The sequence below is a fragment of the Cottoperca gobio genome, chromosome 22 (assembly GCF_900634415.1).
Source record: "Cottoperca gobio chromosome 22, fCotGob3.1, whole genome shotgun sequence".
NCBI lineage: Eukaryota > Metazoa > Chordata > Actinopteri > Perciformes > Bovichtidae > Cottoperca > Cottoperca gobio.
Genome location: NC_041376.1, coordinates 2493866 through 2516365, shown reverse-complemented (window position 1 = coordinate 2516365; position 22500 = coordinate 2493866). Strand labels below are relative to the sequence as shown.

Below are 22500 nucleotides of genomic sequence, written 5' to 3'. Positions count from 1 at the left end.
TCCTTCTTTTACTTCTTCTCCTCCTTCTTCTTCTCCTTCTTTTACTTCTTCTCCTCCTTCTTCTACTTCTTCTCCTTCTTCTTCTCCTCCTTCTTTTACTTCTTCTACTTCTTCTCCTTCTTCTTCTCCTCCTTTTACTTCTTCTCCTCCTTCTTCTACTTCTTCTTCTCCTTCTTCTTCTCCTTCTCCTCCTTCTTCTTCTTCTTCTCCTTCTCCTCCTACTTCTTGTCCTTTTTCTTCTTGTTCTTCTTCTCCTCCTTCTTCTTCTTCTCCTTCTTCTTCTGCTCAATGAAGCTCTTAAAAACTGCCTCTGAAATATACATTTGTCTGTTCCCTGTCTTGCTATCCGTCTTCATCTTCGTCACTCGCAGGAGTTGTTGTGCTCTGCCATCATGTCTCTCAGACTCTGCATCATCTCTCTGCTCTCTCGCCTCCCACTCAACTGCAGAGAAGGAGTTTGAGTGTCTCTGTTGTCCAGATGCACAAAGCTGCAGCACAGCAGTCTGCAGAGCATCCGTCCTGCAGCTCGTCTGTCCTCCCGCTGCGCAGAAACCTGAATCCTCGTCTCTTTATTCTGCCAGACCTTTTTAGTTGACGGTTCGTTTTTATTTTTAGGATGCAGCTAATATCTGATGTCTGAACGACTGATGTCTCAACTGTCAGCACAAACATGCACACATCATCATCAGAAGGTTCTACACTGCGGCACTTTTCTAGCTTGTTGGGGAAGTTTTTCTTTTTTGCAGAAAGTTACAACTGTTTTATGGCGAACTAAAGTTTTACTTATTGTCATGGCAACACTGACAAACGCTGCACGACCGTAGGTTGCACGCCCTGGAATACAAATGTACTACGTACTCTCTGCTGCCGTTTGCTGTAAAACATTATATTTGCATATTTGTGCAGATTCTGAGTTTATTGGCATCATGTGCTCAGAAACCTCTCGAGCATTAACAAGTGCAAGAGTTCAAGTTCAAGTTCCACAAGGGAAATGTGTTGATTTTGTTTTAAACGCTGGTGTGAACACAATACTCCATGTTTACAACAAAGTAGGAAGGACGGGCCCCCCACCTCTCCTACAGAGGAGCCAGACAGACTGTTGTTCACCCTCTCTCTTGTAGTCGTTTTGTGTCTCTTTGTGGTTGTTTTGTGTCTCTTTGTAGTTGTTTTGTGTCTCTTTGTAGTCGTTTTGTGTCTCTTTGTGGTTGTTTTGTGTCTCTTTGTAGTCATTTTGTGTCTCTTTGTAGTCGTTTTGTGTCTCTTTGTGGTTGTTTTGTGTCTCTTTGTAGTCATTTTGTGTCTCTTTGTAGTTGTTTTGTGTCTCTTTGTAGTCGTTTTGTGTCTCTTTGTGGTTGTTTGTGTCTCTTTGTAGTCATTTGTGTCTCTTGTAGTTGTTTTGTGTCTCTTTGTAGTTGTTTGTGTCTCTTTGTAGTCGTTTTGTGTCTCTTTGTAGTTGTTTTGTGTCTCTTTGTAGTTGTTTTGTGTCTCTTTGTAGTCGTTTTGTGTCTCTTTGTAGTCGTTTTGTGTCTCTTTGTAGTTGTTTTGTGTCTCTTTGTAGTCATGTTGTGTCTCTTTGAGTGACACGTTTCCCCCTGGCCCCCCTGCCTGTCCCGGTTCAGTAATCGATCCCTGGTCGATTACTGAAGTCGGTCTTGACAACAATACTTCAGTTTAAATCTCCTGAACAATCCTAAAAAGTCTGAGTATAAGAAATAAATGAGGAAAGTTTCCCCCTTCTGTATCGTCTACCTTTGGTTCGGCCCTTGAGCAAGGCATGCCTCGTGCACAGCTCCCCCTCCCTCCCCAGCTGTCCCTCCAGGGAAATTTTAAATGGGAGCACGCTCTCGGTGAACTCGTCTGGTTAAACGCGATGCCCTTATCCATCGCACATCAGGAAGTCATCTGGGAGTCTGAGAGGGAGGAAGGTGCTGTAGTTGTTAGCGGCTCTGTTTTCCTGGCACCACAAACTCTTTCCACTCGCATGCTTCTGGCCCCCGCCAGCCCAAGAGAGACGGAGGCAGCAGAAATAGACTTAACAGGCGAGAAACAACACTCACCTCCCTGGGACTCGCAGAGGCCCATTCCCCCCCCAACTCATCCAGACACTTCTCACTGTCTTGGAGCTGTGGGTGGCGTTACGCTTTAATGTGGGTCTGACGCTAAACAGAAATGTTTCCTCCCTCTTCGACCTCCTCTCTCCTGCTCCATTGAACTTTCTGGAGCAGGAAACGTATTTTTTCCTGCAGTTTCTGGGGTTTCGTTGGGACACGAGGCCCTCTGGACGCAGAGCTGCACAAACTGTTGAAAAGCGTCTTCCTGTGTCGGACGCTCTGCCAGCGATATCTGCCTTTCCTCTCGTCCGCCCGGTCAGGAGCTCGCACTCATGAGCTGGCTTGTTTCAGTAAAAGGATTGTACTAATATGGAGCTGGCAGAGAAGCAGGAAATATTTTCCTAACTGAGGTTGATTAATGGAGTGGGGAGTGGAGGGGGGGGGCTGGTAGCTGAGAGGTGGGGACAGGAACAGGAGCGAGGAGGGAGAAAGTAAACGATATGTGATGTGTCATGGAGATGTTTTCATCTTCAGAATGTATTAAGAGTACGTGGTTCTGTTTTAAATTCATTTCTTTACGTGTTCTGATACTGGAACCACAAAAAAACGCTAATTCAGATTTGATGTTGATGATGTTTGACGGCCCTCGAGGTCAGCGTGTGAGGAGACTTCGGCGATATTTAGGCGGTTTTAAGTAACGTACTAAACGCTCAGTTCTATCAGAAGTAAAATGTTTTGAACATAATGTGGAGGTGATTGGTATCGATGATAAAGACATGATGTCGTCGCACGAAACAGAGATATTGTTGTTAAATAGATTTTAAAACTCTTTTCTAAATGTTTATTCACGTAGCTTTACCTGCATTGCAGAAAACGTAAAGCTCTGTGAGACACGATCAAGACGAGTGTTCAGGAACTTTAATCCAAATCAATAATTATTTAAAGAGACTAAATGATAAAAAATAAAAAATACTACTACTGTACTTCTACTATTAAGAATCTTATTGTTAATGTTTTACAAACATGTAAACAGTAGAAAATACACTTATTCATTTCCTGACTGAGGGTCAGAAAGAAAGCCGGTTAGCCTAGCTTAGCATAAAGACTGGAAACAGCTAGCCTGGCTAAGCTAACAAAACATCACTAATGAGCATTTTATATCCTCAAAATCTTCTAATCTCATTTATTTCCCCAGAAATGTTCTTTAACGATATAAATAATGGACTCGTGTCGAACAATCACTAGTTTGTGTGTTTTATATTATTGTAAATTGAAATGCATGAAAACACTTGAGTTTCTTCAGATAGTTGCTGAGCTTGTGTTCGGTGGTGGCGATGGGAATAATCACGCCGCCTGGCAACTTTCCCTGAAGTTGATGCGGAGCAGATTCCTCTTGACCCCTGTTGTTTTTACAGCCCGCCTCAGTTCTGGGAGGCTGAGACGGAGAGGGGGGCTTTCTAAAAGATTTACTACCCTCCAGTTCCTCCCACGGACTCAGTCGGTCAGTTTCACTTTGCTGCGTTACACGACACGTTTTCTGAAAGGGAAGCGGACTGAGTTTGAGTCTCAGTCATGAGACAGACGCTCACTGGTGTGTTGTTGGTCTCGGGGACTTTTCGCAGCACATATGGCTCTGACACAAATTGTACGAGGACAGCAGGATCATACGACACAAAGTCCTGCATTCATACAGCAGCCTGTGAGCTGCTCTGCTGCTTTAGGGATGCCTCTCCAAACACTTACACAGCTGTTTGTATGCACAGCACATCCTGGCTCCGTGTAGTTGTTTCAAAGACGCTTTAACAAACCAACATTTAGTCAGTTGTCATCGAACTCTGGTGCAGTTTCTTCAAACGAGTGTACTGAAGGTGCAAAAGCTCAAAACAGGAAAAGCATCCAGAGCACCCCTCTGGCAAATAGTACAAAAACATGTTCAAATAGAGTTGAAGAAATAAAAAAACTTTAGCTTCATGTGTTGGTTGAAAACGCTGAATCTTTAATAAAACCAGAGGACTTGTTTTAAAACAAGAAGACTACAGTCTTAAATATGGACCTCATGGCTACATACATGATGTGTTAATAAAAGACAAGGTTACAGCTGAGAGTACAAGTTAGCGTCCTCTCCGCTGCTAGTTAGCGTTAGCTAGCTGTTAGTTAGCGTTAGCTGTTAGTTTTAATATTTTTTGCACCATGTGTCTCTTGCACCATCTTATTCCTTCATGTCTTAAGTTTGTTGCATTGATGGAGGAGCTGGAATTTAAGCTTTTCATCGCCAACAACTGACGATAAAGCTTTGAATCTTTGAATCTTTGACTAACAGGGGGCAGCCTTATAGCTCGGGTCTCCTCGCTCGAGATGTTGATCCAATAAATCCAATAAAAGTTTCCCAAAAAGCATTTGGCATGCACAAACCTTCCCCCCTTTGCTGCCCGAGCTGACGGTCTGCTGATGCTGTAATCTGCCGCTGCAACCAGTGGACCGCGAACTCCGTGTGGTGACCTGCCAAGAGCCCCAGAACACCTGAAGGGCCGGCGAGTGTTGACCAGAAACACAGGCGGTGGGTCATGTGACCGTGCAGGTGTCTGCCAGCCCGCGCTGTGTGCCGCTGCCAAACTCCACGGTGACCCAGAGAGTTAGAGGAGCTGCAGGAGGGCCGGCTCAGTCTTGTCAGGAGGAGGAGGCCTGGAGCAGCCAGACTCGCCCTCCTTCCAGCACATTTAACTAGCCAACATTCCTTCTGTGAACTTTCAGACGTTTTCACAACTGTACTCTTTATGGGTTGACTCGAAAGCCTTTTGACATTTTCAGCTGTCTGGTCCTGTTAAAGCTGCACTAAGCAGGTTTAAAGTAAGTCGTGTCCCATTCTCCTTTCTGTACCTTCTGCCTGACATTTGATTCTTCTGCTATCTTTGTCTGTGTGCAGTTTCCTGCGTTAATCAGTATATTAAAAGGTCAACGTTTTTACTTAGCCCTTGCTGCCATTTGGAGAAATGTCAAAAACAGCACTTTCAGTTTCCTTGAAGGTGTTTGCGTTCAGTTCAGTGGTGGGAAAGTGAACCATAAAAGGGAAGGGAGAGAAAAGCGTCTGACACATGTCAAAAATGACATCCTGGACAAGAAACAAACCCTCAACGCTGAGAACCTGAAGAACGCCAGAGAACAGCCTCGACGTATCACTTTGATTACATTCTGGAGTATTGTGTTGCTGCTGACACCACAGCTCCACTTCTCTGGCAAACCTCTGAAGGGACGATTGATCAGCACTCATTGAAATATCTAAGTGCCTGTTGGAGCGTGCCTTAAATCATGACTAACTCCAGAGGAATATAGAGTGTGTGTGTGTGTGTGTGTGTGTGTGTGTGTGTGTGTGTGTGTGTGTGTGTGTGTGTGTGTGTGTGTGTGTGTGTGTGTGTGTGTGTGTGTGTGTGTGTGTGTGTGTGCACATAAATCTTCAGCGCTGGTCTTTTTCTGTCAGTTCTACCCTCGGAGATAGAACACCATATAATCTGGCTCCACATCATCTCCCCTTTACATTCCACCGCATGCCAACAAACTCGCACACATCTGAAAGCCCGGCTCTCGGGTTTATTGATAGCCGTGTAAACCTCATGCCGTTTTATTTTTAAGAGTGATCTCATCGAGGAAGTTCCACAAGTGCTCCCGACCAGCTCAGCAGTGACTTTTAAGTGGCTTTTGTTCCCCGTCAGTCGGAGGCCGAGCCAAGGGAAGACAGTGCAGGCTTTCATAAGCGCCTGGCTGTGCTCCTGCAGGTCCTCCCTCAGCGCTCTGCTGGAAACATGGTGCCTGGTGTTTCAACCCCCGGGTGTAATTAACCCCGGGCGCTCATAAAGAGGCGTTCGCAGCAGGGTGCATGGCGGGCTCTCGTGGCATTGCCAGCTCCTGTTGGGGCGGCTGCGATCCTGCTCCACATGTTTTCCATTAGCTTGTTTGCATGCCAGAGAATCCAACCCGCTACACCTACTGTATACAGCTCACAGTGCTCCAGTGTGCGGAGGCTCCCAGCAGCAGCACCAGGGAAAGGTTCCAATGAACGGGCGGGAGTGTGTGACCAACCAACAGGAGACACTTTTATTAGTCAACAGGTCTGGTTGAGCTGGATGTAGAGTCTCACAGACGTCTGCTGCTCTGCTGGTTCTCCTGAAATATCGCAACATCTATCTGATGGATGACCACGAAGTTCTGTTCAGACATTCATGATTCTGCGAGGATGAATCTCACTGACCTTAGTGATCCGCTCTCTTTTCATCTAGCGCCACCATGAGGTTGACATCTGTAGTTTGGAGTGAAATATCTCAGATGTTTATACATGTTCCCCTCCAGTGGAGATGCAATACCTTCGATCACTTAAGTGTGTGTGTGTGTGTGTGTGTGTGTGTGTGTGTGTGTGTGTGTGTGTGTGTGTGTGTGTGTGTGTGTGTGCAGCTAATCTCACTGATCAGCCTGATATTTGTTTCTGCTCATGTCGCGGTTGCTGTTTTTGTTATATTCACGCCATCTTGACTGTACGGGAGCCTGGAGGGACAATTGAGTGAGAGTCAACTCTTCTTTGTTTGAACATGCTAACCGGCTGAACTAAGATGTTGCACATGAACATTATCCATGGTAAGCATTAGCATTGACAAAGTGAGCGTAATGCTAGGCTGGTGTTAGCATTTAGCTCGCTGGGTTTCATGTCCTGGCACCATGACAACACATAATATATTTACATGTCAGTGCAGTGACTGATGGTTGTTCTTCCATCTCCAGACATTCACAGCTTGGTGTAACTCCCACCTGAGGAAAGCAGGAACGCAGATCGACAACATCGAGGAGGACTTCCGGGATGGACTGAAACTCATGCTGCTGCTGGAGGTCATCTCAGGTAAACACTCACGTCTGTTCCCATTAGGGCGTCTTTCTTTTGTGTTAAGTGAATATTTGGGCAGCAGCGGCATCGATCTAAATCTCCAGCTAGCCGAAGTAACTCCATCATGAGGCCGATTGGTAAAAAGTCTGAGTCCACGCTTTGTCACGTCGGACCGCAAGACGGCGAGCAAACAAGTTTTAAAATGCTTGTTTTCTGAATGGAGTTTGGCTCAAACAGTGCGATGCTAACTGTGTAGCTGCTCCATCAACACTCAGAACAGCATCATCTAAATAAATACTTTCATACACATAGATATCAACATGCTCATGTCAGGACGACAGCAGAACCTCAGTGCTGGAAGTCGAGTTGAATATTCCAACGGCCCTTATTTCACATATTTGTATCTGCGTGTATTTGCATCTTTGCTTTGTTTGTAATCACGTCACCCAAACATATGCTTTTGGCGTAAACACAGCATTACACATTTTCCACTGGGCACAACTTCTCTTCAAGTTAAGGTTTTATTCCAGAACAAAATGTTATTTATTTAAATGAGAAACAGCCGGGCGGAGCCGTCATCTTCTCCTTCTTGTGTTTTCCCGTCTAGGTGAACGCTTGGCCAAACCAGAGAGAGGCAAGATGAGAGTCCACAAGATCTCCAACGTTAACAAAGCGCTCGACTTCATCATCGGCAAAGGAGTGAAGCTGGTGTCCATCGGAGCCGAGGGTGAGCGAGTCGCCTGACCTCTCAGATGGTCTCCTGTTGATTTGATCCAAGTCACGAGCTGCTACGCTGTGAATATCTGTGTGCAGGAAGTGTCTGTAGTTTCCATGGCAGAGGCCTGCCGTGCACTTTAATGAGATCCTTATTGCAGCGCGCTCCGACGGAGGTTGTGCTTCGCACTGCATTTTCTGAGAGTAGATCTTCGGATCAGCAATCCCCTCAGGGGCCGAGACCACTCATTGTTCAGCACAAGTAAGTCGGGGATGTCCGTCCTCCTCCCATCAGAGAGTAAACAAGTCTTTAGCAGAGTAAACACTCTCACTATCTGTCTCCTCTTTCACAAGCTCACACACTCCTCCACGTGAGACAGAAACTACCAACTGTGTCCACTAAAGAATGCACATGTTTCTCCACCTACTCTGGCGTGTAGCCGCGCAGGTGTTGTAGGTTTTGAGGATTTCGTATCGCCCCAATACAAACATTTAATTGTGTTGCACAGAGCGCTGAAATATGGAGCTTATCTCTCTAGAAACATCCACAAACATTACGTCTGATAATGGAACTACTATTTATTTATTTTGAATGCTCTCTGTTTTAGGGCGACCCCCTCTTAGTAGTCGATTATCTGAAAGCTGTTTGCACGTCTCAAGATTGAGTCAAATCACACAGGGGATCTGACCTCTGACCTCTGACCTCCCCCCGGCGTTGAACCGTTGCATCAGAAGCTTTTCTCCCTGAAGCGTGGATCCTCCTCTGTGCTGCAAGAATATCTGGTTGAGTTTTAAACTATTATAATGTTTCTTTTCTTAAAACAAGTTCAATAATTATTTAAACTTTTAAACTGTTCCAATAAAAATCCACCAGCAAAGTGAATGTCAGTCTGGATTAGAGCTCAGAATCAATGGACGATATCCTTGAAAGATGTGGAGCTGTAATCCTACATTAAGTCAGAGTAATGCTCAATCAATAACAGATATACTCTTTAGGGCTTCTGGCTCCATCTGAGGATTATTGTCATTACCAATTAATCTGCCTAAAGAATTAAGAAACCCGTCCGTCACATGATCTCAGAGCCCGAGGAGAAGTCTTTGCTTTTTCTTTGAGACAATGGAACCAATGAATTGTTGTCTTTTAATTTCCTGGAGATCAAAGATTTGTAAGAACTAATGAATGTATTTAATGTAATCTTACTGGCAGATTTACTAAACTTGTTTTAAGAAAACAAGACTTTTCAGCTCAACAAAACCACCAAAATGGAGATTTCTTTTGCACAGAGGCCGATATGCAAGCTCCTAAACCAGACCGGCATTCCAGACAGATTATCTGCCTGGAATCTTTCCTGGTGGAGCAGCTCTGTAGCTCTGTAGCTCTGCGGCTCTGTAGCTCTGCGGCTCTGTAGCTCTGCGGCTCTGCAGCCCTGCGGCTCTGTAGCTCTGTAGCTCTGCAGCCCTGCGGCTCTGTAGCTCTGCAGCTCTGCGGCTCTGTGGCCCTGCGGCTCTGCAGCCCTGTGGCTCTGTAGCTCTGCGGCTCTGTAGCTCTGCAGCTCTGTAGCTCTGCGGCCCTGCAGCTTTGTAGCTCTGCGGCCCTGCAGCTTTGTAGCTCTGCGGCTCTGTAGCTCTGCGGCTCTGTGGCCCTGCAACTCTGTAGTTCTGGAGCCCTGTGGCTCTGTGGCCCTGCAGCTCTGTAGCTCTGCGGCTCTGTGGCCCTGTAGCTCTGCAGCCCTGTGGCTCTGTAGCTCTGCAGTCCTGTAGCTCTGCAGCCCTGTAGCTCTGTAGCTCTGCAGCCCTGTAGCTCTGCGGCTCTGTAGCTCTGCAGTCCTGTAGCTCTGCAGCCCTGTAGCTCTGCAGCCCTGTAGCTCTGCAGCTCTGTAGCTCTGCGGCCCTGCAGCTTTGTAGCTCTGCGGCCCTGCAGCTCTGTAGCTCTGCGGCTCTGTAGCTCTGCGGCTCTGTGGCCCTGCAACTCTGTAGTTCTGGAGCCCTGTGGCTCTGTGGCCCTGCAGCTCTGTAGCTCTGCGGCTCTGTGGCCCTGTGGCTCTGTAGCTCTGCAGCCCTGTGGCTCTGTAGCTCTGCAGTCCTGTAGCTCTGCAGCCCTGTAGCTCTGCAGCCCTGTAGCTCTGCGGCTCTGTGGCCCTGTGGCTCTGTAGCTCTGCAGCCCTGTGGCTCTGTAGCTCTGCAGTCCTGTAGCTCTGCAGCCCTGTAGCTCTGCAGCCCTGTAGCTCTGCGGTCCTGTAGCTCTGCAGTCCTGTAGCTCTGCAGCCCTGTAGCTCTGTAGCTCTGTAGCTCTGCGGCCCTGCAGCTCTGCGGCCCTGTGGCTCTGTAGCTCTGCAGCCCTGTGGCTCTGTAGCTCTGCAGTCCTGTAGCTCTGCAGCCCTGTAGCTCTGTAGCTCTGCAGCCCTGTAGCTCTGCGGCCCTGTAGCTCTGCGGCCCTGTAGCTCTGCGGCCCTGCAGCTTTCTAGCTCTGCGGCCCTGCAGCTCTGTAGCTCTGCGGCTCTGTAGCTCTGCGGCCCTGCGGCTCTGTGGCCCTGCAACTCTGTAGTTCTGGAGCCCTGTGGCTCTGTAGCCCTGCAGCTCTGTGGCTCTGCGGCTCTGTGGCCCTGTGGCTCTGTAGCTCTGCAGCCCTGTGGCTCTGTAGCTCTGCAGTCCTGTAGCTCTGCAGCCCTGTAGCTCTGCGGCCCTGTAGCTCTGCAGTCCTGTAGCTCTGCGGCCCTGTAGCTCTGCAGTCCTGCAGCTCTGTAGCCCTGCAGCTCTGCAGGGGGGTTTGGTGTGGGTGATGGATGAAAGAAGGGGGGCAGTTTCTAGGAATTAACAGGATTTGTCTTCCTCCCCCATGTTGATCAGTCATGCTCATTAGGACTAATCTCAACATGTCTGCATGTGTCAGCTCGACTCTTTCTACCTCCTAATCGGAGACGTCGTCCACGCTGCGTCACATGTACACATCGCTCTGACATCTCCAGTCTGTCCGTCACAGCAGAGCGGCGGTGCAGCTCGTGCCCCGCGCCTGATTGGATTAGAGGGAGAAACAAATGATTATTGAAAGCGGGCAAACAGGGTGACCTGTTGACGGGGACTTTCATTATGGACACAGAGAGGACTGCACGGCTCATTCACAGCTGATCGACAATTTAACAAGTCCAAATATTGAAGGGAAGCATTCAGAGGAGCTTAATGCTTCAATACGTTTCATCTGCAGTCACAGGGACGATGCTGCCAACTCGGCTAACACAAATAAGATTATAAAGAAAAGGAACATGGTATAATTAACACTGTTGGAGTTCCCTGGAATTATTATGAGCTAATCTGAGCCTGTGTGGAAAATTATGAAATTTAATTCATGTTGAATTAGGGCCAAAATCTTCTCCCCCGATATAAAGTTAATTTCATATCTGGATGATGCCAATTTAGTTTAGTTTTTAAAGACATTTAACTTTAGTTTCACAGCATTTTAATGATCACAGTTCCATGTGGTGCAGATGCTTTCAACACACTGATGTAGAAACATCTGTTATAACCTGATGAAGACCTGATGATGCTGAATGAAAGTCTTTGCTGCTGCACGGCCAAATCAAATGTATTTATACAGCCCAATATCACAAATTATACATTTGTCTAATTGTCTAAGACTGTACAGGATACGACACCCTCTGTCCTTAGACCCTCTGTCCTTAGACCCTCTGTCCTCAGACCCTCTGTCCTTAGACCCTCTGTCCTCAGACCCTCTGTCCTTAGACCCTCTGTCCTTAGACCCTCTGTCCTCAGACCCTCTGTCCTTAGACCCTCTGTCCTTACACCCTCTGTCCTTAGACCCTCTGTCCTTAGACCCTCTGTCCTCAGACCCTCTGTCCTCAGACCCTCTGTCCTTAGACCCTCTGTCCTCAGACCCTCTGTCCTTAGACCCTCTGTCCTTAGACCCTCTGTCCTCAGACCCTCTGTCCTCAGACCCTCTGTCCTTAGACCCTCTGTCCTCAGACCCTCTGTCCTTACACCCTCTGTCCTTACACCCTCTGTCTTTAGACCCTCTGTCCTTAGACCCTCTGTTCTTAGACCCTCTGTCCTTGGACCCTCTGTCTTTAGACCCTCTGTCCTTAGACCCTCTGTCTTTACACCCTCTGTCCTTAGACCCTCTGTCCTTAGACCCTCTGTCCTTAGACCCTCTGTCTTTACACCCTCTGTCCTTAGACCCTCTGTCTTTACACCCTCTGTCCTTAGACCCTCTGTCCTTAGACCCTCTGTCATTAGACCCTCTGTCCTCAGACCCTCTGTCTTTACACCCTCTGTCCTCAGACCCTCTGTCTTTACACCCTCTGTCCTTAGACCCTCTGTCTTTAGACCCTCTGTCCTTAGACCCTCTGTCTTTACACCCTCTGTCCTTAGACCCTCTGTCCTTAGACCCTCTGTCCTTAGACCCTCTGTCTTTACACCCTCTGTCCTTACACCCTCTGTCCTTAGACCCTCTGTCCTTAGACCCTCTGTCTTTACACTCTCTGTCCTTAGACCCTCTGTCATTAGACCCTCTGTCCTTAGACCCTCTGTCCTCAGACCCTCTGTCTTTACACCCTCTGTCCTTAGACCCTCTGTCCTCAGACCCTCTGTCCTTAGACCCTCTCATCGCACAAGGAAAGACTTCCTAAAAGAAACCCCATAATTAAAGGGGAAACATGTTAGAAACCTCAGGGAGAGACTGAGGAGGGATCCCTCTCCCAGGACGGACAGACGTGCAATAGATGTCGTGTGTACAGGATAAACAACATAGTACAAATACAACATCTGACAGAAATGATGTTGTGTTGGAAAAGAGAAAGTTTGGATGAATCCAGGAAAATGTCAATAAGGCTTCCCGGTGTCCAGCAGGACCAGGGCAGCAGGCGCAGCCACGATTCATGATCCTGACGTAAACTTTATCAGTGGCAACCTGCCACATGAGAGACAGACACTCTGGGGATGATGCCCCGGATGATGAGTTAGTAACAGTAGCTCTCGTTGGTTTTTAAGGTACTATGAGATCTTTAAGATATGCTGGAGCCTGACCATTAATTGCTTTGTAAGTCAGGAGAAGGATTTTGAATAAGCTGAATGTGTTTGTGCTTAAATGTTATTGTTTCCTTCTTTCAGAGATCGTAGACGGCAACGCTAAGATGACCCTGGGAATGATCTGGACCATAATCCTCCGCTTCGCCATCCAAGACATTTCTGTGGAAGGTGTGTGTGTGTGTGTGTGTGTGTGTGTGTGTGTGTGTGTGTGTGTGTGTGTGTGTGTGTGTGTGTGTGTGTGTGTGTGTGTGTGTGTGTGGTCCTCTCCTATGTTAACGTATATAATGCACTTACTGTGTAATCCAATTTAAATGTCAGGAGTCATCAGCCGTGATTTGCGCAGCTTTAGAGTCCAGTGCTGCGAGTTTTAAAGTATTTAATTGAACTGTTTGGTGAAAACACAATGAAGCAGACTCGTTCACTTCACCTCCACCATCCAGCACTGAACAGGGTTTAGAGGAGGGTTGTTCAGAGTTTCTCCAACCTCACAATGATCTCTTCTCCCCGACCGCAGAGACTTCTGCCAAAGAGGGCCTCCTGCTGTGGTGCCAGAGGAAGACTGCGCCCTACAAGAACGTCAACATCCAAAACTTTCACATCAGGTGAGAAACTAACGATAAGTAACAAAAAGAAAAGTGTGCAGCAGCGGCGGTGCCATCCTCCCTCCTCCAGTCAGTTCTAATGCTGTGAACTTATTAGAAGTTTATAGACGTGTACTATTTGACAAACTATCCGAGCGAACAAGTTGTTTCGGTCCCTCAAGTTTGGAGATTTTGCTGAAGGGAGATGTCGATACAAATCCGACTGCAGCCCACACAGTCTGAAGAGAGTTGATGATGAGCAGACTGCAGGTTCCCTCAGGTCCTTTGTGTTCTCGGTTAGAGGCTCTCAAACTTTTCTATTAAAGGTTCACATGTGAAGGTCAGAGGTCGGAAACTGATAATAAACTGAGTGTAAAAACAAAGAAGAAAGAAATCAGTCAGAATCTGTGTAGATTATAAAACCTTTTTTATTTCTATTCACGACTAACTGTGTCTCACTGTGTGACTACTTGCTTCTTTTAAAACATAGCTTGTTTGTACCGATCCATAATGAACATAAACAGATGAGTTATTAGCGTGCAGCGTTCAGCCGGCAGCGTACAGCCTGCAGCGTGCATCGTGCTGCGTGCAGCGTGCAGCGTTCAGCGTGCAGCGTTCAGCGTGCAGCGTGCAGCCTGCAGCGTTCAGCCTGCTGCGTTCAGCCTGCAGCCTGCTGCGTTCAGCCTGCAGCGTGCTGCGTTCAGCGTGCAGCCTGCTGCGTTCAGCGTGCAGCCTGCTGCGTTCAGCGTTCAGCCTGCAGCGTGCTGCGTTCAGCGTGCAGCCTGCAGCGTGCTGCGTTCAGCGTGCAGCCTGCTGCGTGCAGCGTGCTGCGTTCAGCGTGCAGCCTGCTGCGTGCAGCCTGCTGCGTTCAGCGTGCAGCGTTCAGCCTGCAGCGTTCAGCTCGCAGTGTTCAGCCCGCTGCATTCAGCGTGCAGCCTGCAGCGTTCAGCCTGCAGCGTGCAGCGTTCAGCCTGCAGCGTGCAGCCTGCAGCGTTCAGCCTGCAGCGTTCAGCCTGCAGCGTTCAGCCTGCAGCGTTCAGCCTGCAGCCTGCAGCGTGCAGCGTTCAGCCTGCAGCGTGCAGCGTGCAGCGTTCAGCCTGCAGCGTGCAGCCTGCAGCGTGCAGCGTTCAGCCTGCAGCGTTCAGCCTGCAGCGTGCAGCCTGCAGCGTGCAGCGTGCAGCGTGCAGCGTTCAGCGTGCAGCGTGCAGCCTGCAGCGTTCAGCGTGCAGCCTGCAGCGTTCAGCGTGCTCCACTCGGAGCTTCTCTGTTTCTACACTGACGATCAAATAAAAGCAAAATTGCAAAAGAATCCGCAGCGGATTTACTGAACGTTTAGTGAATGAAACTGTAAAAATAAGACATAAAGCAGGATGTAGAAAGTGAGCAGAGTAAATCCTCTGCAGCAGATGATGAAACGCTTCAAGGCTACAAACGAGCGCTCGCACAACAATGACGAATAAATATGTTCAAAATAAATCATCACGACAGCTTTATAATTACACGCACGAGGGTTACTTATAGAAACCTTTAGCATCCTCGTGTCAAACCTCTGCGGCCGGCGACACAGGAAGCCTCCATGTTGAGTTATTGAGAGACGACTGTGATCCTCAGATGTAGATGAAAGGTGGAGGCGAGGTCATGAGAGGAGAAGGTAAACATGTGGTTCCTCTGTGCTGGACATCAGGAACACTACTGCATCTATTTAATTATTTAGTTCTTATCTCAGACACTCGAGCAGCTGCAGGTGGAATCGTCTTTAAAGCTCCTCTCACACTAAATGAACCGTCACGTCAGAGAAACACAAAGTGTGACGTTTAGTAGAAACATTTAAAATATGTAGGAGTGAAGTTCAAAACTAAAAATGCATGAGTAATAACCTTAGTTATGGCAAGTATTGCATTAAAATATCCCGTGCACTCATTTGCTTCCCTCCATTAAATCCTGCAGCTTAGTTCGGCCTTCATTGATGCCTTCAGCATCAAGGCCGATCAATGAAGGCCGAACTAAAAATATAAATCAACACATGATCGTTTGCTTCAGGAGAGAAAATCATTTAATTCTAACTTGAACTTTGCACATTTACATGTATGTGTTGTATGTGTTGGTATAGATGCTTTGTTCTTACATTAACTCTACGGAGCGTTTTAGCCTCTTTGAGCTCTTTACTGTTTTGGTTGAGTCTCACAGCTCTCATCACGTCGACCTTTAGCCCCGACATGCAGCTCAAATACTTTAACCAGATCATCTGTCTCTGGACTCGGATCTTAGACCGGAGTTGAAGGGTTTTATTTGCTAACAAATACGAGAAATAAAAGAAATCTACTTGATCTACTACAAAATCAATTTTACTGCAATAATACTTAAATACTTGTACTTGTCTATATTCCACAGTGTGGTGTTTGTACTGTTGCTGCAGTAAAGGATCAGAATACTTCACCAGCTTATAGTTTGGTCTTTTTTTCTGTTTCCTCGTGTCGTTGTGTTTCTCGCTCATCGTGTCTATTTCTCTTTCCTTCCAGCTGGAAAGATGGTTTGGGTTTCTGTGCGCTGATCCATCGACACCGTCCAGAGCTCATCGACTACGGGAAGCTGCGCAAGGTGAGCGTTTGATATACGTCTGATATTAACACGTCTGATGTTAACGCGTCTGATGTTAACACGTCTGATGTTAACACGTCTATTAACACATCTGATGTTAACACGTCTGATATTAACACGTCTGATGTTAACACGTCTGATGTTAACACGTCTGATATTAACACGTCTGATGTTAACGCGTCTGATGTTAACGTCTGATGTTAACACGTCTGATGTTAACACGTCTGATATTAACACGTCTGATGTTAACACGTCTGATGTTAACACGTCTGATATTAACACGTCTGATGTTAACGCGTCTGATGTTAACGTCTGATGTTAACACGTCTGATGTTAACGTCTGATGTTAACACGTCTGATGTTAACGTCTGATGTTAACACGTCTGATGTTAACGTCTGATGTTAACACGTCTGATGTTAACACGTCTGATGTTAACGTCTGATGTTAACGTCTGATGTTAACGTGTCTGATGTTAACGTCTGATGTTAACACGTCTGATGTTAACGTCTGATGTTAACACGTCTGATGTTAACGTCTGATGTTAACACGTCTGATGTTAACACGTCTGATGTTAACGTCTGATGTTAACGTCTGATGTTAACGCGTCTGATGTTAACGCGTCTGATGTTAACACGTCTGATGTTAACACATCTGATGTTAACACGTCTGATGTTAACGCGTCTGATACTAACGCGTCTGATGTTAACGCGTCTGATGTTAACGCGTCTGATGTTAACGCGTCTGATGTTAACACGTCTGATGTTAACACGTCTGATATTAACACGTCTGATATTAACACGTCTGATAACACGTCTGATGTTAACGCGTCTGATGTTAACGCGTCTGATGTTAACACGTCTGATGTTAACACGTCTGATGTTAACACGTCTGATGTTAACACGTCTGATGTTAACACGTCTGATATTAACACGTCTGATAACACGTCTGATGTTAACGCGTCTGATGTTAACGCGTCTGATGTTAACACGTCTGATGTTAACACGTCTGATGTTAACACGTCTGATGTTAACACGTCTGATATTAACACGTCTGATATTAACACGTCTGATAACACGTCTGATGTTAACGCGTCTGATGTTAACGCGTCTGATGTTAACACGTCTGATGTTAACACGTCTGACGTTAACACGTCTGATGTTAACACGTCTGATGTTAACACGTCTGATGTTAACACGTCTGATGTTAACACGTCTGATGTTAACACGTCTGATGTTAACACGTCTGATGTTAACACGTCTGATATTAACACGTCTGATAACACGTCTGATGTTAACGCGTCTGATATTAACACGTCTGATGTTAACACGTCTGACGTTAACACGTCTGATATTAACACGTCTGATGTTAACACGTCTGACGTTAACACGTCTGATGTTAACACGTCTGATGTTAACACGTCTGATGTTAACACGTCTGATATTAACACGTCTGATAACACGTCTGATGTTAACGCGTCTGATGTTAACGCGTCTGATGTTAACACGTCTGATGTTAACACGTCTGATGTTAACACGTCTGATAACACGTCTGATGTTAACGCGTCTGATGTTAACGCGTCTGATGTTAACACGTCTGATGTTAACGTCTGATGTTAACGCGTCTGATGTTAACACGTCTGATGTTAACGCGTCTGATGTTAACACGTCTGATGTTAACGTCTGATGTTAACGCGTCTGATGTTAACGCGTCTGATGTTAACACGTCTGATGTTAACACGTCTGACGTTAACACGTCTGATGTTAACACGTCTGATGTTAACACGTCTGACGCTAACACGTCTGATGTTAACACGTCTGACGTTAACACGTCTGACGTTAACACGTCTGACGTTAACACGTCTGACGCTAACACGTCTGACGCGTTAGTCTGATGTTAACACGTCTGATGTTAACACGTCTGATGTTAACACGTCTGATGTTAACACGTCTGTTAACACGTCTGATGTTAACACGTCTGATGTTAACACGTCTGATGTTAACACGTCTGATGTTAACGTCTGATGTTAACACGTCTGATATTAACACGTCTGATGTTAACACGTCTGATGTTAACACGTCTGATGTTAACACGTCTGATGTTAACACGTCTGATGTTAACACGTCTGATGTTAACACGTCTGATATTAACACGTCTGATGTTAACGTCTGATGTTAACACGTCTGTTAACACGTCTGATGTTAACACGTCTGATGTTAACACGTCTGATGTTAACACGTCTGATGTTAACACGTCTGATGTTAACACGTCTGATGTTAACACGTCTGATGTTAACACGTCTGATGTTAACACGTCTGATGTTAACACGTCTGATGTTAACACGTCTGATGTTAACACGTCTGATACTAACACGTCTGATATTAACACGTCTGATGTTAACGTCTGATGTTAACACGTCTGATGTTAACGTGTCTGATGTTAACGTGTCTGATGTCAACACGTCTGATGTTAACATGACAAACACGTAGAGAAGCCACTGAAACACAAAGTGCACCTGGTTTCAAAGGTTTAATTCTATTGTGTTTATTAATGAAATAACATACAAACTGAAAAACTTAATAAATAATAATAATAGATAATAATAAAATAATAATAAAAAATAATAATAATTAATAATAATAAAAAATAAAATAACAATAAATTATAATAATTATAATAAATAAATAAATAATAATAATAATAAAAATAAAATAAAAATATTTTTTCTTTAAATAATAATACATTTTAAATAAATTAAATACTAACATAAAATACATTTTATATTTTTATATATATATATATATATATATATAATCTAAATAACCCAATGTACAGCATCTGGTAGCATATATACAAACATCTGTCTGTACATCATGGTTTAAAGAAGCACAAGGCATTTGCCTTTTTCAAGCAACAGAAAGTAGAAAATATAAATGTATTAATAAAACCAAAGCCTTCATCTTGTTAATGGATAATTATTAAAAATAATTTCTGATCTGTTTTCAATTTGTAGATGCACAAGCCCCTTTGTCAGAACAGGGAAACAATTATTTTCCCAATTACGTGATTGTTTAGTCTCTAAAACGTCAGAATAAAAAGCCCCCCCCAGTACTTTTTTGTGATGTAGATTCAGTATTAATAATGTGTTTTGAAAAATTCATTTAAAATCGTATAAATTGGAATTTTATTAATTAGAAACAACTGAAAACTTTAAGCTTCAACAAAGAAGTGTTGACTGTAGTTCTTCAGGCGTAGTTGTGTAACAGCAGGATGATAATGATGTGTCTGCTGTTGACAGGACGACCCCATGACCAACCTGAACACGGCCTTCGACGTGGCCGAGAAGTACCTGGACATCCCCAAGATGTTGGACGCAGAAGGTGAGCGGGGGGGCGGGGGCTTTTACCCGAGTTCAAAGACTAAAATATTCTCTCAGAAGTGAAGTGATGTAAAGCTCCTTTCAGGACGTAGACAGGATCGTCCAGAAAACCTGCCAGTTATTATCCAGCTCTGACGTCTGGATCTTAAGTTCTTAGAGAAACTAGCTGAGCTAATGTTAGCCTTAAGCTCGTAGCTGCTCCTCCCAGTGTTCACCAAACTGCACCCGGGAAACACTCATTTCTAACTTGAAACTGCTTTATTTAGCATTTTTATAAGTTTAACTTTGCATATCCATTAGTTCTGTAGAAGAGGAGACCTCTGAGGATAATTCGGCTCCTGTTAAAAACCTCCTGAACGTCTGGATCTTAAGTTCTCAGAGAAACAAGTTGACAAACGTTAGCGGCAGCCGAACAGCGTGCAGGAGGAACTCTGATGTTTAACCTTTGAATCAGAGGAGAGAAGAACTCCCATGATGCACTGCTGCTGCACCAGGAACACTGAAGGATCCTGACAGGGGAAGCTGACTGACATCTTAGTTACTGTTGTGATGAGAAACCTCTGACTTATTGTGCGTCTAACACTCAGAGGGAGACGCACATCCTTCTTTTATTGAATGAAAACATGAAGTTCAAAGCTTTTAGACGTCCTGAAGTTTCACGTGTTATTCTGTGAATGTGTTTGAATCACATCTGGACACAGACAACCTCTGGATGTTGTTTGTGAAGCTGAACCAGCTCTACTTCCTGTTTCTTCATTAACCCCCCCCCCCCTGACCTCCTCTCTTCCCCGCAGACATTGTGGGCACTGCCCGTCCGGACGAGAAGGCGATCATGACCTACGTCTCTAGCTTCTACCACGCCTTCTCAGGCGCTCAGAAGGTATCCTGGACGCAGCGTCTCCTCCCGTGTCTCTCCTAACAGCCCTTCTCTTTCTGCAGGCTCTCTCTCCTTCACTCTCCGCATGGTTCACGCCACCAAATGCATGATGGGACGACAGTCGTTCTTAGAATCAATGAGCACAAGTGTCTCTCCAGTCTACCTCGTTTGTCACGGCGCCGCAGGACGGCTTACCCCCCCCCATTAGAGTTGTGTTCTGAACAGAAGCTGAGCGGAGTGGGAGGTGCAGCAGCGAAGTCGCTCTGATGAATGATGATGATTGCCTCCGATAACAGCGCGGCTGCTGACGGAGAGAGACAGATTAGCCTGAAGTGTTGCATCGTGGGGGAGATGTTCAGCCTGCCGACTGACGGCGTTAATGGAGGGTGGAGGAGGGAGGAGGGGGAGGGAAGAGGGAGGAGGGATGGAGGAGGAGGAGGAGGGAGGAGGGAAGAAGAGGAGGAGGAGGGAAGAGAGGAGGACGGAGGAGGATGGGAAGAGGAGGAGGAAGAGGGAGGAGAGGAGGAGGAGGAAGAGGAGGAGGGAAGAGGGAAAGAGGGAGGAGGAGGAGGAGGGAAGAGGAGGAGGAAAGAGGGAGAGGAGAGGAGGGAGGAGGAAGAAGGGAGGAGGAGGGAGAGGGAAGAGGAGGGAGGAGGAAGAGGAGGAGGAGGAGGGAAGAAGAGGAGGAGGAGGAGGAGGGAAGAGGAGGAGGAAGAATAGAAGAATGAGGAGGGAGGAGGAGGAGGAAGAAGAGGAGGAAGAGGAGGAGGGAAGAGGAGGAGGTAAGAGGAGGAGGAGGAGGAGGGAGGAGGGGGAGGAGAAGAAGAAGAGGAGGAGGGGGAGGGAAGAAGAAGAGGAGGAAGAGGAGGGAGGAGGGAAGAAGAAGAGGAGGAGGAGGAGGAAAGAGGAGGAGGAGGGAAGAGGAGGAGGGAAGGAGGAGGAGGGAGGAGGAGGGAAGAGGAGAAGGAGGGAGGGAGGAGGAGGAGGGAAGAGGAGGAGGGAAGAGGAAGAGGTAGGAGGGAAGAAGAGGAGGAGGGGGAGGGAGGAGGAGGAGGGGGAGGGAAGAAGAAGAGGAGGAGGAGGGGGAGGGAAGAGGAGGAGGAGGGAAGAGGAGGAGGAGGATGGAGGGAGAGGAGGAGGAGGAAGAGGAAGAGGGAGGAGGGAAGAAGAGGAGGAGGGGGAGGGAAGAGGAAGAGGAGGGGGAGGGAAGAGGGAGGAGGAGGAGGAGGAGGGAAGAAGAAGAGAGGAGGAGGAGGAGGAGGAGGGAAGAAGAGGGAGGGAAGAGGGAGGAGGAGGAGGGAAGAAGAAGAAGAGGAGGAAGAGGAGGGAAGAAGAAGAGGAGGAGGGAGGAGGGAAGAAAGAAGAGGAGGAGGGAGGAGGAGGAGGGAGGATGAGGAGTAGGGAAGAAGAGGAGGGAAGAGGAGGAGGAGGAGGGAGGAGGGAAGAAGAAGAGGAGGAAGAGGAGGGAGGAGGGAAGAAGAAGAGGAGGAGGAGGAGGAAGAGGAGGGAAGAGGAGGGAGGAGAGAAGGGAGGAGGGAAGAAGAGGAGGAGGGAGGAGGGAAGAAGAGGAGGGGGAGGGGAGGAGGAGGAAGAGGAGGGAAGAGGAGGAGGAGGAGGGAGGAAGAGGAAGGGAAGAGGAAGAGGAAGAGGAGGGAGGGAGGAGAAGGGAAATGAAAACTGGCACTTCAAAGCTGCCTCTTTAATAGTAATGGATACTCGCTGTCTGGCTTAAATGTTCTCCTGTTTCTCAGCAAGGTAGAAGTTCTGTATGAGACGTTTCTGTCTGTTAGTTTGACAGGAGCTCTTAGACAGTCGGGGGGGAGGGAGGGAGGGAGGGAGGGAGGGGGGGTTCAACACAGCTGTGTTTAAGCAACTCGCAGAGAAGAATGTGTGTTTGTGAGCGGAGCGCGAGGTCCGTCACAGCTGATGCACACCTTCAATTAAAACTTTATTAAGTTTAGTTACAAAATACAAAACAAAGTAAAAGTATGAGACGTCCTGACGAGCCGCTGAAGCTGAGCTCATGCTATGAGTTGTGTATTATTTTATATTATATTATATTATATTATATTATTTTATATTATCAGCAGACGTTTAAAGTGCACGAGGAAACGTTTATTAAAACAGAAAGATGCTTTTATCTCATTAAATATTCTGCTTTAATCGATATAAACCAACGGCACCATAAACTACATGAATATATATATATATAGTCTGTACATCAAGTATGATTCTTGGAAACATTGAAAGATATAAAATAAAGCCGTTATTCAAACTGAGGATTTAAAAGTAATTGAATTAAAAAATATATAAAATATGACGATCATTTAAAATGTTTTGATATTTCACAGCAAATCTCTGGTTGTGTTTTTAGGCTGAGCGGGAGTTTCTCACG

General features: G+C 46.4%; 1 protein-coding gene across 6 annotated transcripts in view; it reads left to right on the top strand.

Moving 5' to 3' along the window:
• actn1 (actinin, alpha 1) overlaps nucleotides 1-22500 on the top strand; it is a 56550-nt gene that overhangs the window by 15442 nt on the left and 18608 nt on the right. For 3 of the 6 annotated variants that reach the window (XM_029461281.1, XM_029461277.1, XM_029461276.1), the window contains 7 exons: nucleotides 6819-6933; nucleotides 7526-7645; nucleotides 12754-12840; nucleotides 13187-13274; nucleotides 15773-15851; nucleotides 19148-19229; nucleotides 20023-20108. In XM_029461281.1, coding sequence (XP_029317141.1) covers nucleotides 6819-6933; nucleotides 7526-7645; nucleotides 12754-12840; nucleotides 13187-13274; nucleotides 15773-15851; nucleotides 19148-19229; nucleotides 20023-20108 — 657 coding nt within the window. Of the gene's footprint in view, nucleotides 1-6535; nucleotides 6675-6818; nucleotides 6934-7525; nucleotides 7646-12753; nucleotides 12841-13186; nucleotides 13275-15772; nucleotides 15852-19147; nucleotides 19230-20022; nucleotides 20109-22500 lie in introns of those variants that run through there. The other 3 variants (XM_029461278.1, XM_029461275.1, XM_029461280.1) reach the window with 2 other exon arrangements.